General features: G+C 43.1%; 3 protein-coding genes across 6 annotated transcripts in view; 1 reads left to right on the top strand and 2 right to left on the bottom strand.

The window, feature by feature from the left end:
• Positions 1-8,624, bottom strand: part of rtn4rl1b (reticulon 4 receptor-like 1b) — a 69,160-nt gene extending 60,536 nt beyond the window's left edge. Inside the window, exon 1 of the mRNA XM_049725299.2 lies at positions 7,921-8,624. Coding sequence (XP_049581256.1) covers positions 7,921-7,933 — 13 coding nt within the window. The 5' untranslated portion in view covers positions 7,934-8,624. The remainder of the gene's footprint in view (positions 1-7,920) is intronic.
• The window catches only part of dph1 (diphthamide biosynthesis 1), a 105,056-nt gene that overhangs the window by 62,154 nt on the left and 25,487 nt on the right, over positions 1-17,415 (top strand). For 3 of the 4 annotated variants that reach the window (XM_049725297.2, XM_049725295.2, XM_068651268.1), the window contains 3 exons: positions 5,564-5,658; positions 9,588-9,737; positions 16,568-16,631. In XM_049725297.2, the coding sequence (XP_049581254.1) occupies positions 5,564-5,658; positions 9,588-9,737; positions 16,568-16,631 (309 nt within the window). Of the gene's footprint in view, positions 1-5,563; positions 5,659-8,694; positions 8,846-9,587; positions 9,738-16,567; positions 16,632-17,415 lie in introns of those variants that run through there. The other variant, XM_049725298.2, reaches the window with a different exon arrangement.
• LOC125972023 (uncharacterized) lies at positions 10,906-17,006 on the bottom strand. The gene is made up of 2 exons (XM_049725276.2): positions 16,859-17,006; positions 10,906-15,463 (listed from the first exon to the last, which is right to left on the bottom strand). Exon 2 carries the CDS (start codon positions 15,313-15,315, stop codon positions 12,799-12,801), a length of 2,517 nt encoding a protein of 838 aa, XP_049581233.1. The 5' UTR covers positions 15,316-15,463; positions 16,859-17,006; the 3' UTR covers positions 10,906-12,798.

Raw genomic sequence — 17,415 nt, 5'->3', positions numbered from 1 at the left:
GATTGTGTCGGTCGGGCTTCTCAGGTCAATAACACGTGTCATTATCGCCCACTTTAGCCGCCGTCACCATTCGATTCCCATTCTTACACCCCATACACACTCTCTTAATGAAGTCTGAAAATCTATTGACCACATATGAACCTCTGGCTACCTTTAATGGAAATCCTATCAACTTAAAAGGGTACTTAAAAAAAAAAGTGTGTATATATATATATATATATATATATATATATATATATATATATATATATTTTTTTTTTTATTTAGCACACACAAAATAACACAAATGTCACATGAAGAAAAATATATATTTTATATATTTTATTTTATATATATATAAATATATATTTTTAATGGCATGACGAAATATATATATATATATTTTTTTTTTAATGGCATTCTAATGATGTATTTTGCTATCATCTTATATGCTCTGTCAACTACCTCCACAAACAAAATATTTTGGAGCTAAATGTGAGTGGGCTGGGCTCTGCCTGTCAATCTCCATCCAGAGGAGACAATGCACGTTGACTGTCATCTGCAACCTCTTCATCTAGAGGTGGCGAGAGCGGGTGTGACACCAACGCAAAAACAAGACCAAAAAAAAAACATCCTTCTTCCATTACTTCCATTAGAGCCCTGACATATTGTGTCCTTGGATTCTCTCTCTCTCTCGCCCTCTCTCTCGGGATGAATAAATCAATTTAAAATGTCTAAAAAGAATATAATAATCTAACAAAATGGCAACAGTTTCAAATTTTTTAATAAATTTAAAATTTCTCAAAATCCAATCGTTTCGTGATCTGCTATTTACCCTCTCGATTGGTTTTCGATTCCGAGCGAAACATGGAGTGACGCGACGATGTGGGGTTAGCGGCTTCATTAGCGCCATCGCTAAGGGCAAAGTGACTGGTGGTTCTTCTGGGGAAGGGAAAAAAGTATCGATATGGCATTGATTGGGCGTTCCTTCTCTGCTCCACCTTCCCGTGAGAATTGAACTGCACTAGGCAAGGCCTTGAAGAGGAGCAGCTAGAATGCACGTTAGCGCTTATCTATTCACTCTGCTCTTTTTTATACCCCCCACCCTCTCTCTCTCTCATACTGCGGGCGAGGCAGGAAGCGGCTTTCTCTTGAAGGTTCCTCGCCAAAGCAAAGCAGATGGAAATCTCTTTTTGGAATAAAAACAGCTCTGAGCTTTCCCCTTTTGCTCGCTATTTAAATCGGAACAATGAAGGGAGGAGACTTGACAACGCCAGTTTTCCCACACTGACGAGTAGAAATGTAAAGTTTCTATAATGCCTTCAGTGTGAAATAATTTTTTGGGGTGAAAGACCGATTGGAAAGTCAAACAAATGTGTGTTTGACCTCTTAGAGCTTCATCCGCACTTTTCAAAGGACTTTCCGAGCGTGGATTTAAGCTGCTGAGCAAGGTGGGAGGAGAAGCCTGTCATTGGGATGCAAGAGCGAATCCCTGCAGGGTGAAGGTGGACGGAATGTAAAACAAGCAGCTGCCAGCTTCGCTCGTTCCTCACTATGTGGTCTTCTCCGGCGTGAGAAGAGGATCTCAGGAAGTCAGCCATGGAGCTTTTTACATTCTTCCCTCGGAGGACATCTTGTTACAGCGGTCAGGCCACCATGTTGTTGATCAATTATCGTGCTTATCTCTAGCGCTCCAAACCTTGCACTTGGGGAGGACTTGAGTCGTGATCAAGGACTTAAGTCCAGACAAGTGCACGAGAGGTGTAAATCTGATGTATGCCAAAAATCCAATTCCACAAAGGTGGCCTTTGCGCCGAGTGAAAATGACGCGAGATGAAAACAGCTAATTCCACTTATCCGCGTTTTCACGCAAAGCTTAATAAGGTCAAAACATGTCTGCTGCTGTAAATAAGTGGCTTTAAGAGTCTTCTAAGACAATTAAGAAGGATTTGGATCTGAGAATTATGTGACTGGGGAAAGAGGATTCTAATCGAAGAAATCACAAGTCAGCCAACCACCAGGGGGCGAACTAGAGGTGAGCTAGATGTCACGTGGAGGTGATGTTGCTCAACAGGTCTAAAACATACATTATCTCAAGTCGGCATATATTCACACCCCCGGTGCAGGACTTTTAACTCGGAGGTTAAGCAATTACCGTGAAAGCGATTGGCGCTAAAGCTCGACACGAACGGCGGCAGACACACGAATGGCGGCAAGGCGACAGATGCTCGGAGCTCAGGTGACACGCTGACAGCAGGCTGGCTCATTAAAGTGTGAGCGAGGAGGGCCCACTCTCACCGAGAGGAGACCTCGGATAGCGGCGAGGTGATGATTACCTACGCCGCCTGTGAAAGGCCGCTGGCTTTTGACTGACGTTTGGTTAGTATGGGATCAAAAAGTAGCCGTCGAGGAATGACTTTTAGAAGTTGACATTGGGAGCCAGTAGATGGAGCTGTGGTGGGAAAGGGATGATGAGTTCGTCCCTGAATTTCGAAAGATCAGACTAGCGGAGTAGTCTGGGTCATTAGCGGAGAGTCTTCTTCGCATGTACACACACTGAAGTTGTAATTACGTTTCAAATCATCTCTGAGCCACAGTCCTCGGAGTGTATTTCACACATACTTGAGATAATTTGCCGTGAAGTGAGATCAACCTCCGAGATGAACCCTACTTGTTGTTTGCTTCATCGCATCTTCAACCCCGCATTGGAATTTCCCGCCCGTCGAAATCGTTCATTTCTGAATCCTCCCTAAATCCGCATGTACTCTCGGGAGCGAATTAGCCGGCGTCGGAATGCCGACTCGGACGTGGATGGAGTGCGGGATTAATGGGATGCGAGATAAACAAGCGCAAATCGGGGTGGTGGATGTTTTCCCGAAAACATGGTGGATACCCGTGCCGCTTGTTCTCGTCTGTCACCGCTTGGCCTTGAGGACACGTTACGGTTCAACGGCACAAGGGCAGACGTCCAGGTGCTGATGCTGAATTGCTTTGCTCAGCACACAGAAGACAAAAGTCCCCGGGAAGGAGAAGGGGGGCGGGAGCAGGATGGGGGCTGTCACAGGAGAACACCTGGGAGAACTCCCGACTCCTCCATGCCCTCCTCCTTGCTTCCTTCCCATCTACGCAAGTCACATTGACCTTTAAAGTCCTATTTACCACATCATTAGAAATTCATTATTAATAATGATTAAAAAAACAAAAGGGCTCATAGGTTGCTTATTGCTTTCACCTCATTATCCTCAGCTAAAGACTAGCCTTGCATCTGATTTACGCAATAATGGCGGATACAGTCGATTCAAAATATTCGCAGAGGAAAATGCCGAATAGCAAAAACATGACCCCTAGAAAATATTATTCATCAACTTTATTGATATGTTTTTAATGCATCTGGTTTCTAACTAGAAGGTATAGTGAAGTGGTATCAGTGTCGTTGTATCGGAGCTTTTTTTTTTTTACTATCGATACTGGTGCTGGAAACTCTGTCATCAAAGTTAAATATTTTTTGTAATTCATTACATAATAAAACATTACTGTTAGCAATTAATAATTTACACGTTATTTAATTAAAAAAAAAAACATGCATGTAACTTCCACTAAGAACACAGGCTAATTTTTTTTTTTAATGAGAAGGGGGCGGGGCTATGAGCACATTTGTTTCAACTAATTTGCATATTCATATACTTACATGACCATTTCTACTTCCATTATTTCGCGATGGAAAAATTGCCGATCCAAACAACTCCGAGATGGACCAGCATGACTGACTACATTTTGCTCCAACTTAAATATTCTTTTGTGAATGGCTCCTTGTGCAAATGTGATGCTTGAGATGCACATCGCTGCCCAGCAGCGGATAATGTGAAAGCCATAGCAATGATTTTTTTTTTTTTTTTCCCCCGGCATAAGTAAATGTCAGACATCCAATTATTGGTGATGCTCTTCAGTAAATTACTGTTGACACCATGTGCTCCAGGTGAGATCTTCAGACTACCAATTCATCAATTTGCTTATACTTTTTCATCGCTTTGTTGTTATAGAACGGAAGTATTCCCTCCAGTAGTCAACTTTTTTTTTTTTTTTTTTTACCTTTGATTGGCTTAATCTTTATAAATGAACACATTCTGTAACAAGACAGGAAAGGCAAAGCCCACCCTGGTCCTGATTCGCTTCTCATTTTTCAGCCGGCTTATCGACAGCTTTAGGAGATTGCTTTTGGGGGGTTGATATATATATTTTTTTTTTGCTCAGCTCTCTACATGATCCGAGCCCTCCCGTCAGCGGTCCGAAACGCGAGTCCGACAATGGCGACTTGACACCGAGTGACACTGAGAGGATTAGACAAGCTATTCTCTTGAAATAGAATTAAGGCTCGCCGGGTTTGGACGGCGCCTCGAGATGTTTCGACGTAGTTAAGTGACAGATGGGCGTTTATTGCTTTCGTGCAAATTCATGTCATCGTACTTAATCACTCGCCCGCTCCCGGGGGCTCGGTATCTCACTTCTCCGGTAAAGCGGCTGTTTGTCCTTTGCTAATGAGCGTAGATTTGCGGCTGTTACGGCGGCCATTTTTTAACGTGTTATCGTAAACACTTGACGTCCGCGGGTCATATCGGCGCTCTGAAGGATGGAGGACTAAGAGGGCGTCGGATAAGCAGTTCAGAAGATGATGTTAAAGATGAGATCAACTTGTCTTCTTGACATTGGAAGGGCCTCACTGATCCGGCCTCGATTAATCCTACAGAACATGTCGCTGGAATTACATGGCGTGGTCCTGTACATGCGGCGGACATCTTGGTTTTTTTTTTCGCTGCTGTCAGATGGTAGCATGGATTGATGCTTTCTTGAGAAATATGTGCAGTTGTGGAAAAAATCGCTTGCAAACTTAGACCTTGTTATAGGTGTCAAAGTCAAGGTCCGGGGGTCAGATACGGCCCGCCACATTATTTTATACGGCCCCCGAAGATGACAAATTGAGCATCAACTTCATCTGTCAATTCTAAAGTTACAAATTGTCTTCACTTTTAAAAAAAATACAGATATTGCTAGCAATTTTTGTTACCATTGATCTTTTAAAAATATTTGAACAGTTTTTACTAGTCTCCAATTTCATTACTTTGTTGATGTTCATAATCCGAACTATGACTACAATGCGGCCCGGGAAAAAAAATGAGTTTGACACCCTATACGTTCAAAGACACAATTATTGCGTCATGCACTGATTTTTTCCATTTTCATTCGTTTCTTGGGGAAACAATTAAAATCTATATACTAGTAGTGTCATGAGTACATGAGAGCTCAGCTTGTCGCCACGACGATCCACCTCCGTGTCAACTGAACAAACCAGTGGGCAGTCAGACGTCATGTGAATGCCAAATCTACTTTTCCCACTTCGTTAGCGTAATAATTAGCCACAAGCAGCCACCGTGAAAAGTCACGCTGAGCACCGCCGTGTATGAATCATCTAAGACTTTTTTTTTTTCCTCCTTCTTTCCAATGTATGTGTTTATGAATGGTGGATGTGTCACAGCCAGTGCTGGGCCCTCATGCATTAACCAGACTCCCTGCAATGTGTTATTTCTAGGTGCAAAGTCATTCAAATTCACCAGAGAACTTGTTCGATGTTCCTGCCAAAGCTGACACATCTCTGCCTTGCCGCCAACTCAAGACATGCCGCAAGTACGCTTGCATTTTTTTGGCAGACTGGGGAAATTTCTACCTCAAATAAATTTGTCTTGAATTCAATGGGATTTTTTCCCCCTCCCACGTCCTGTGATGGTGGAAATTCCAATCCTCCCCATATAATTTATAAAACAAAAAATGTCTGAAAATTGCACGTCGATTCAAATTCGATTCATCTTTCATCCCGAGATGGCTCATTTGCATACAAAAACTTTGAGATTCTTTCGCCCTCACTTTGCCTCCACCCCTAGGTCCAACTCCAGCCAATCAAATATCAGAAGACCCAATAATAGCTTTCTACCAGCACGTTCATTAGCACGACACCCAAAAACAGGACACGCATGCTCGCCCTCACACACTCCAAAAACAGCACGTTCATAAATATGCATGGTGACTCACATCGGTCGCAGCAGACAATCGTGAACCTTACGACGACTCCTTTTAAACGATATGGCATCACTTCTCGCACTAAGCTGTCAGACGGCAGTTTTTCGACAACCCCCCTCCCCTCCCCTCCCCCGCCCCCAAGCTGTTCCAGCTATAAGCACTCATCACCGCGGTGTGTTTCATCTCGACTCTTGGAACAGCAATAATCGATGTGATGGCAAAGGAAAACAGGCTGTTTCTCTCGCTGCCCCTGAGGCACAGTACACACACGCGCATCCAAAACAGATTGGGTCTGACAAAGCAGACTAAAAGCAGTGAGCGGTGGTATCTATCCATACAGTGTTGCAGTGCCAGCATGACCCGCGGCGCAGAGAAGAGACGGCGCTGTGTGTACAAGGCCACCAGTAGATGTGTTGTTGTGGCAATGCTACAATGAGCATTTATAATGATTCCTCAGACTCTCCTTTGCATAATTCACCCGACATGGCAAGCTGGTTGTCATTTTTATGACTGGTGTAACTCCAAGTACCACCACGATATTGATGGACAGTCGCGTAGTAGGTCTATGTGTTGGTGAAAACAACACAATCATGAGCAGTAACACTGGGCCTGAATTTGAGAAAGATTTGAGTAAAAAGTTAAAAACAACAGAACTGTTCTTGGACAGGGGTTCTTTGAAGTACCACTAGAGGGAGCTAATTGAATTGATGCTAATTCTGAATGTTTTTACCTACGTTTGTGAGGCTTTCATTATTCTAGACAAAAATCCCAGCGTAAAATGCAAACAGTGTTTTCAGCGGAAAAATAATAAACGTTGTGGGTAACTGTGGCAACGTAAGATGGCCGCCCTCTGGCTTAAGCCGCGACTGGGCTATTGATAGTCCATTCCATGCCATGATAGTCTAATGTGAACTGACTTATTTATTTTTTTACAAACTTGCCGCCAATTGTGTTTTAAAAACAAGAAGTGAGTTTGCTGCTTTTTGTCTTAAAACTACACAACAAGGTCACAAACAAAGATTTCCGTGTGGTTTTGTTTTGTAATCAGTATCTGGCTTTCTGCTACTTATTAAAATTACAACAAAAAGAAAAAAAACATCTTAAAATCCTAAGTGGAATCTATTTAACATGACATCAATAAATTCTGAATAATTAATGTGATTGCTAATCACTGCATATGTATCGTATTTACAACTTTATGTTGGAATGTTTTGATCGTTAAAACAGCACACCTAGTGGTGGCCTCTACTTGTGCAAGGGTTCCTCAAGTGGGTGGTAGGGGACATCATCAAAGCCTCCTTGGGGTGGGATGGGGGGGGTCTAGTCTGATTTTACTCCCTCATAATAATTGTTTAGCAGCAGCTGCAGGGATTGCAGTCACTGATCGATAGATGAGAGGACCTATGAGTATTAATGTCTTGCTGATGCCATCCATCTTCTGCAGACAAGCCCTTGTATATAAATAAATAATAAAAAAATCACGTTTTTTTTCTCTCTCCCTTCACTAACTTGATATTAAAGTATTTTCAGGGTAGGGCTTGGTTGCATATGAGGTGAAAAAAGGTCTCGGATTATCATTTGGTGTGTGTGGCCGGGGGGTGAATGACCTTGTGGACCACCAAGTCCAACAATAATAATCGCATAAGAACAATTCTTCAGCTTTCTGACCGGGGCACAAGTCATATAAACTGCAGTGCGGCATCAGCTGGTTTATAACAAGCACATTGTCGTGCATGCACACACCACGCGCAAAAAAATTGCACTCGATTTTAGCCGGCAGGCAGGAAAGCGGAATGAACACGCACCCACACCACGTTTGCACGTGTGCGTCAGGAAAAAAAAAAAAAACATTAAAAGTTCAGTGTCACTCACCCCTTTTGAACATGTTGCCGACCTAAGTGAATTTGCTCCACTGTCTGGAAATCATCGATCCAAATATTCCAGACTTTCGGAAGTTGATCCGATTTTGATGTGTCACTTAAATGTCACTCCCGTTATGCAGGTGTAATTTTATTCTCCAGTCTTCAACATCGGGGGGACGATGATCCCCGAAACGGACCCACGCGCAGCAATTCCGTCAGTCGGAAAGTCCAGTGAAGATGACTGAATGCTTCTCCCCTATAACCAAAAAAAACAATCCTCCTTTTCGACCAGTCAAAGTCCTTCCAGCTGGATCTCTCCCAAAATTAAATAATTATTAGAATAAAAACAGCCAATTCCATTCATGGATCCTTAAAAATAGCATTTTTTTAAAAGCATTCTGATAACAAATGTGTGTGTGGCGAAGTCGGTGCGTTGCATCCGTGCAGCACTCCGTTGCGCTCAAAGAGGGAGAAAGTGATGTTGTGCCGCCTCACCCTCCTCCTTCTTCTCCTCCCCTCTCCTCCTCCCTCCTCCAGGCGCAGCCTCTCTCACTGGAGAACCAGACAAATACCAGCGGGGAAACCAATCATGCGTGGCGCAAAACTATATTTAAACTTCAGCAGAGCGACAAGATACTCAGGCGTCCTGGAAATAAGAAAACTATATCATCACGCAATTTAATCGTCAGATTTAGATCGGAATGGGTATTAAAATTAATACATGTTTGATATTTTATATATTTTCAGATGCATTAATACTGTAATGTTAAATTAGATAACCGTCGATTATTTTATGCGTAAATTGTCTATCGGTGCTCGATTCAGTCCGCTCGGTTATCGACTGCTTTGGCTTGGCTGGTGTTTTGAGCGCTGCTAAAACATGGCGGCGCCCGCGTGTGACGGGCAGCTTGTTCCGATCAAAAAGCCTACAGCAGGTAATTACATTTTTTTCTTTGGATATTATTAATGCGAATGATTGGGGTAATTAAAAATGTCTCCGAAGTAGACGACGGAGTTTACGTCGAAGCGACACATGACGTAACGTTTTGTAAACATCTGTCCCGCTTTAACATGTCTAAAATCAATATCTGTAATCGTGAATAACCTTTGCTGTAAAATTAAAAACTTTAGCGTTAGAGACGCTTATGATCGTCGACTGTTTTCCAGTGTTAATCGCTCAAAAATAGCTTTTGTAATACCTTAAAAAAAAAAGTCAGTCAGATTTACGAGGGCACCTAAACGTCACACTGGTTTCAAAACATGTCAAAAATCCAGAAATGTAAATTTGTTTTTGTAAACGAGTTTATGTCACTTGATTTTCCACAATCTGTTGATGCAGCTGTTGCTGCACACTAAGATTACCTTTTTTTTTTCTTTTTCTTTTTTTTTTATAACTTGACTGAGCTATTTAATGATTCAGGCATTGTGCTACTCATCTCTCAGAAGTCAATTAAAAACGAAGGCAATTAACAATAACTATTCAGTGAACAGATGGAACGAACACCGCATTTTATCCTAATGAAACGGCAACAGTGGGCTTATCAGAACCAGCAATAATCATTCCTGAACTTTTACTGTACAGATAATCACCTGAAACTAATGAACACTCTTTTCTGAAAATTTTGATTAATAACTTGGGATCTGTATGCTCATACATTCTAAAACTTTTTTATTTAGTCCAAAGACCTCGACGGGTGGCCAATCAGATTCCGGATGAAATTCTGCAGGATCCCGAGTTGCGGGAAGCAATGAAAGCCTTACCTGCAAACTACAACTTTGAAATCCCCAAGACTGTATGGCGAGTTAGACAAGCCAAGGCGACAAGAGGTGAGCTTGGCAAAATATCTTTTATAAGCTTGCTTTAATGGGATTAATTACAAGCCGGTACAGTCAATTTTTGCTGATTTTGTAAATATGAGAAAATATTTGACCTGAACTTATTTGGTGTTTTCAATGTTTTGGGGATGTGTGAGGAAGCTGGAATGGAGCAGATGGCAATGCAGTAGCTCTCAAAGGACTGTTTTTGCTGTGTTTGGGTTTTTTTTTTTTTCTTTCACTCAAACTTCATGTTCTCTCTGTGAAGTAAGACGACGTATCACCTCTGCCTCCTCCTGTTCCTCTTTACGTCCATCTGTTCCTCCGGCAGCCTTGGCATTGACACACAAGAAGAAAATCAGACACTTCTTTTCAAGTGGCGAAAAGCAATTTTTATTTTGGCTATGCGTATAAATAAGCAAGGGTTGAGTCACATGATATTAAAATAAATTAAAATTACTTATGTCCACATCAGAAGCTTGGAAAAATAAATGTTGCTTAGTGTTTCCCCATTGTAAAATGCAAATGTCTTATTTTGATAAAACACAAAAGATAAGTTTGCTTTAATGGAGGACTTAAAAATCAAAATGTTTATGATAGAGATTTTTTTTTTTGTCACAGGGTCCGTATAATATCACTATTTGCATCTGCGCTTATTTTAAAGGCGCAGACTGTACCATAAAATGGTTCTTTTCTTTCGAAGGAATCATCTAACATTTCCATTTTAGTATCAGGCATAACATTACCACCCCGTTATGGACATCCATTACTGTTGCCGTTAGCTTGCAGGTCACAACTTTATTCGTATTTAACATTATGAACATTTTTGTGTTTTATGACAATATGTTGCTTTCAATTGCGAGTGAACGAAATTGCGCTTTAAACATCTTTTCCATCGGTCGGACAGCCGTAAAAAAAAAAATATGACTACTAAATCAGGCAGGCGCAGAAAAAGCAAAGAGCTAATCAAGTTGTGGATGCGGCCCCAAAGACGGCAAGCGGCGGCCCTGAAGTGTCTCGGCATCCTTGAAAGCTCGCCGTCGTGTTTCCCGGGGAGACTCGTGCACCGCTTTGGGACTTGCTCTGTTTTCCAAGGTCCTCGCACGACTCCAGCAGCCAAATGAGAAGCTCGCTCTTAAATCATTCCCACGGCAACAAAACAATAAGTCGTACCATGTCATTTTTTTTTTTTTTTTTTTTTTTTACTGGCTTCCCATTTTACTTTCTGTGATAAATTTACTTTCTAAACTATCGGGCAAAGAATAGTGTTGAGATTGTTTTCATCTCAAAATATTTTGAAATACCCCTTAAGCGATTTTTCCATATTTTTTTGAAGATTTTCCAACTTAATAAACAAACACGTTTTGAGTCGAGATTGACGTTGTGATTTTTCTTTTCGTCGTGTGCTGGAAAAATGACAAAATCAAGCCTCGTGGGCTTCACTTTTTTTTTTTTGATTTATATTTTTTTGATTTCGTCTTTTCTTTCCTAAATGAAAGGCGCTTCCTGCAGCATCCTCTTCACCCTTTTGTCGGAGGCAGCAGAGTGACGGCTCCTCACCTCCGTCAGCTTCGGCGAGGGCGTGTTATGAAAACCTTTCTCAGCTAATAAAACCGCCCTTTCTCCTATAATGACCTGTCTCTCACTGTCTGCCCGTGACCTCTAAACCTTTCCGACGCTGCTTTGGGCTCGGCTCTATACATCACACCATCTGTCGCTCCGTCTCGTTCTTTTATTATTTAATGCTGCCTCTGCCGGATCTTTGGAAAACGTTCAAACTTTGCTACGTGAGAAAACTGGCGCACTGCAGGGGCTCGCGTTCCCGTGGATAGATTTACCGAGCTGAGGTGATAGAAACATCTTTTTATGCCTCGCCTTTGGAAATAATATTTAAAAGCAGAACTATATACAGCGGTACCTTGACTTAAGAGTTGAATCAGTTCCATGATCACAGCCATAACTCAAATCACTTCACTTGTCTCAGCAACTTCTTCATATTTTCATGGACATGCTAATCCGTGCTAGCTTACTTTCCCAAGTCGACAACATGCACACCTCACTCATGTTTTTCCATTATTTTAAGACCTGCATAACTGACTGATAACTTTCAAGGTTCCTCTGTAGAGCATAAGATGCAACTAGGTGACACCAGGACAACTTCTAGAGAAGTTTACCTCTACGTAAATGTCCGAAAGAATACTATGGCTTCTCTGGCCCCATAAGTAGGATTGTTTTTGACTGGCTACAAGAACATTGTGTTCCTGTCCCTTTTTTTGAGACTTGGATCTTCACCGAGAGTCTCTAAAGAGTCAGTTTGAGGATCCATCCTGGTTCCATGGCCCGCTCATATGAATTAACTTCAAATTGAAAATCTGCAAGCTTTACCAGACAGGAACTTTTCCACAATCTTCAATCTTGAACAAGTTGGTTCCTCTATCAGAATGGATCAGTTTCACTTGGCCCCGGATAGCTAGGAATTGCTGATGTGTTGATGAAACTGGAATCCGCAGCATGTGACACATCCATCAATCTCCCTGCTCACTCATGTTGTACCATTAAAATTCCATAAGCCAGCATCTTGTAAATCACCTTCAGGACTGATATTATGTTTCCTGATGGTCGTGCCTGATCAGAAGTGTGGAAACATGGTGCTTGCCAAAAATTATGACAGCATTATCTTCTGAACCGGGTTCAGCTTCTCCGATTCGTGACCCATCATCAATGGAAGGCGTTGAGATTGCTCGGTCCTGAGGTGGGAATGCGTTCAAACTTCTCTTTTGGTTTCTCAGACTATTTCAGAGCAGTTCCCAAAGACATGGACACCCGCTTTCTGTGTTTGTCTTCAGATGGGTTATCATCCTGGAAACATCGACGCATGTCTGCTGTCATGGCGACAGATTCCTTTTGAAGTGCGAGAAAAAGGTCAACACGGTTGTTGTTGAGGCAAGTTCCTGTCAATAAAACATCATCAGGTGACACAGACTGGTGCTGGATGCTGTAGTAAAACGGCAAACAGATGTTCCTTAGATGATAGTAGCAGCTTTCTTCATTCGATGTGACTAGTTCAGCTTGTTTACTTTGATTTTTTTTTTGGTGCTAGCTTTTTCTCAAAATTGTATCTCAGAGAGGAAAAACCACCCAAGGCCTGGACTTTGTTGTCAGGGAACTTCAGCCAGATGTTCCTCTTGTTCTTTTTGGATTTAATCTCTGTGATTTGGACGGATGGGATGTTACCAATTGATGGACTGTTTTCATCACCTTCCATTCTGTATCCTTTTGAGAAGGTTCCATTTGGGCGATAAGGAGCAAGGAACTGGTTAAATGTCTCCTTTGGATGAAAGAAATTCGAGTGGGGCTTGAAGACTCTCGTTCGCTTTTGTTCAGGCTTGCGATCACTTCCAATATGCAAATTTCCGACGATGACCCATCCCAGGTCGAGTTTCTGAGCATAGGGAGCATCCCGCGGACCGTCCACCTGCTCACGTACTTTGTGAACTGAGATGATGTCTCGCCCGAGAAGGAGCATGATGGACGCGTTTGGATCCAACTCTGGGATCAAGTTTGCAACCGATTGAAGGTGTGCATGATTAGCCGCGGCGTTTGGTGTCGGAATTTCGCACCTCTTGTTCGGGATACCGTCGCATTCCAGTAGGGTTGGTAACGAGAGGCGCACCTTTCCATCCATAGATTCAATTTTATAATTTGAAACGCATCTCCCGGTAGTTTTTGTCACTCCAGAGCAGGTTTGGAGGGAGTATGGAGCAGAAGGGCCTTGGATGTTAAAGACCTCAAAGAATTCTGAGCAAGCGAGGGATTTATTGCTCTGATCGTCTATGATCGCGTACATCTTCAACGCTTTGTCAGGACGGCCACTTGGATATACTTTGACCAGACAGATTTTTGAGCAGGATCTGGAGTTCTGGTGATCTCCACGTACTTCTGTACAACGAGTACTAACTTCCTCACAAGGTTCTGGGATTTTTTCCCCGTTGTCCTGCGCAGGGGGATTTGGTTCTTGGATCCCCGGCGTTGGTTCAGGAGGAATTGCAGAGATGTGTTTGTCAGTCTCAGACTTTGCGGTGAATTTACAGTTCTTGGCGTTGTGTTGGGTAGACGTACATTTCAAACACATCGCGTTGTCTTTTAGGAATGCCTTGGGTTGCTCCAGCGGTTTTTTACGGAAGCTTCGGCATTTCTTGAGCGGGTGAGGCTTTTTATGAATAGGACATTGCGTCTCGGGATCGTCAATCTCGAAGCGTGGCTTGTCAGGAGAAGATAGAACGTCAGTTTTATGAACCGAGACACCGTCGTAGAAAATCGGCTTTCGTTGAGTTTTGCCTGCTTTTGAGGTGTCAAGATGAGCTGTGAATTTGAAGCCTGGGTCATTTCGAATTCTCGCTTGTTTTTCAACAAAGTCCACGAAAACATCGAACGGGGGGAAGGATACACGGTGTTGGAGTTTGTAGTTTGTTCCGACGGTGAGCCACTTTTCTTGGAGGTTGAACGGTAACTTTCGAACTAATAAATGTAGTCCTCGTGCTGTGTCCAAATATGTAAGTCCAGGTAGGTCTCCATCTGCTTTGGCTGCCTTCAGTTCTATGAGAAAGTCACTCAGCTCATGGAGCTTTAAATAATCCCTGTTGGAGATCTTGGGAAAGCTGGCGATTCGTTCAAACAACGAGTCCTCCACCATTTCCGGTGCGCCGTAACACGTTTCCAGTCTTTCCCATATTCGTCTTAGTCCTCTGTCTGCCGAGTTGACGTGAACAGCCCTGATGCGTTTGGCGTGTTCCGTTGACTCCTCCCCCAGCCACGCCACCAACAGATCCATCTGCTCGCTTGCCGTCAAGTTAAGATCCTTGATTGCGTTCAGAAAGGACTGCTTCCACGCCCTGTAACCGCACGGCTGATCGTCGAATTTGATCAAGCTCGTCGAAACCAGCTCACGCCGGGCTAAATATCTCGCAAAGTCGGCCATTTTGGTTTGATCACAGAGAGACCGATGAGATGTCTGGCTGGACGGGAGATGATAAGAACTTGAGCTTGATCTGTAAGCTTCACGACTGTCTTGCATGTTGTTGGAATACGGGCGGGTGGCCGGAGTGTCTTGTGACCTCGAAGGTGTTTTGCTTCCGTTCTGGCGATGCGAGTGTTGACCAGAGAAGACATCCGGTGATTCGTAACGCTGCGTCTCGTTCCATATCGTCGTCTGTCGGAGCGGCGTTTCGACCTGCTTGGCTACGTATTCCTTGGTGCGCTCCAAAGTGTCGACCGGAGGCTCAAATAACCGTTCCAGGTTCAGATTGGTACTGCTCCGAAGACTTCCTTCGACGGCAGCTTCCAGGACATCCGCTTCGGCCAGAGCCGCCGCTGCTTCCTGCTGCAACGACAGCATATCCATCTTCGCCTCGAGTTGCGCTTTTTTTACCTTGAGCGACATTTCTTTTCGAGCGTAGGACAGACGTGCTTTTGCTGCCTCTGCTTTCGCCCGAGCTTTGGCCGCCGCCGCCTCGGTGGAGGAAACCTTTGACCTTACCGAAGCGTGCGAGGCACAAGACATTGTCCGTACTGATCCTTCTTTGCTGTTCATTCTCCGTCCTCGTGCGAGCTGTAATATTTTCCGCCTCAAAGACGTTCTTATTGTGCCGCCCTTTGGTAGTAAGTTTCTTGGATTTACTTTTCCTTACTTTGTGAACTTCTTTCTTGTCCACAGGTTTATTGACCATAAGGGGGTCAAACTGCAAAATACAAACAGAAATGATCCTTAAAATACAAAGTTGCAGATACACACCAAACTTAAATAGTTGACTCCGAATGATTAAGTATTGCTATTTTATTGCCTTATCTTTATTTATATTTAACTAAATTGACTTGTAGTACCTAGTAAATGCTAATAGAATATAAACCCAGTCGTCAAATAGTGGAGCCAAGACCTGCTTGCCACTAGAATAAGCCTTTTTAAAATCCATCCACCCATCCATTATCAATTTCCCTTTCAATTCACCTTTTATTTGCTTCATAGATGTTTATTAAAAACTTTAACCGGCTTTAAAAGTGTTTTTTTTTTTCCTCAAGGTGCCAGCCGGCTTTTAGAAGTCGCGGCCCTTTTGCGCATGACTGACCCTCGTGAATTTACATAAGCAAATCTTCCAGAACTTGCACCCAGTCATCATTTGTGTAATCCTTCCTTAAATTAGTATGCATGCCTGAAAGAGCAGCGCATCATCGCCGCTGTCAAAATGCAGAGGACGATGACGGCCAACTCGGTTTTTGGCTGCTTTATTAAAATCCCACGCTAACACGAAACCAGGAATAATGCCTTTTTCACCATCGGTTCTTCTCATTCCGGGCGGCGTGTCAGGAAATTGGACAACCCTCATTTGTAAACATGCGGAATCATCAGTAGGACCATCAGTTGTTTATCAATCAATTCATCCATATTTTATCTTTGCTTTAGGCCTTGTTGCAAAAACAACAATGTGGCCTAAATTTGTAAGTGAGCAAAAGGACAAATTCAGCCGGTGGATGCGAACAAAACGATTATCATTGGACGGATGAATAAAAGCATAGCGGCGCTCCGAACCATCAGGAAGACGGCGCCTTGAAAGAAAGCCGCGGGCTATGAGTTCACGCTATATTTCCAACAGCCCATCAGCTTGTAAAATAAAGCTACAATGCAAGTGTGGCAGAAGTGAAATTGCCCTGAAATGTCATTATTCCTCGCCAGTGGCGCACGATGGCCTATGAATAGCTTTGCTGCCTCACACTTAGTTGATATCGTGTTGCCATTCCTCAAAAAAAACCTTCCGGTCCCAAACATTTGCTTCTTCTTCTCATTCCAGTGGCTCTCCAGTTTCCAGAAGGCCTGCAGTTATTTGCCTGCGTCATCGCCGACATCATCGAGAGGTAAAATTTCGTCTTTAGATGATCCTGTTTGGGACGACGGAGAACTGAGAAGATATTATTCTTGTTAATTAGTCGAAGTACTCCATCACCCGGACGGCCACGTTTTTTTCCCCTAACTTTCCTTTCGTAAGAACCTCGATATTAATGTCCTCCATGCATGATAGTTTGTCTTCTCTGTGGCTTGGCCTACATGTAAAAATGAGTCACACGTTCTGTAAAGCACTCACCCGAGACCCACGACGGGATACGCAGACCAAAATGTTTCTCTTGCCGTCCCTACGCTCCTCTCTCTGCTCCCAGGGAAGGCTGCCTGCTTGCTAAGTGTCGCCTTGAAGGAAATGCCTCCTGTCATTAAACACCCAGAGTGGGTTCCATTTATAGATGTTAAGTCGATACTAACCTGTTTATAAGATGGAGGAGATATAATGGCCGGCCCGGCGCTACCATGAACTTCGAAACCTCAGCGGATATCAGATCTCTGGATAGCAGAGTCAGGGAAAAAATGATAAAATAACAAACTTCATTCTGGATTCATCCAGATGTATCGCACGTATATCGTCGCATCTCTAATACTCCGTGAAACTTTCCTTATCGTGAAAACAGGAAAGATCCGAGGCTCCTTGGTCTTATCAGTCCAGGTTCTATCTAACAGAATCAAACATCTACCCGGTCCACGTTGAAAGGTCTGAACGTAACCTTTTATAGAAACCGCTCTATCAACTCCGTTCCCTTTAACGAGATCAGTAAAACACAAATGACTCGAGTCATTTAATGCGCCGTCTTT

The sequence above is a fragment of the Syngnathus scovelli genome, chromosome 7 (genome assembly GCF_024217435.2).
Source record: "Syngnathus scovelli strain Florida chromosome 7, RoL_Ssco_1.2, whole genome shotgun sequence".
Classification (NCBI taxonomy): Eukaryota; Metazoa; Chordata; class Actinopteri; order Syngnathiformes; family Syngnathidae; genus Syngnathus; species Syngnathus scovelli.
This window is presented reverse-complemented; position numbering and strand designations above follow the sequence as displayed.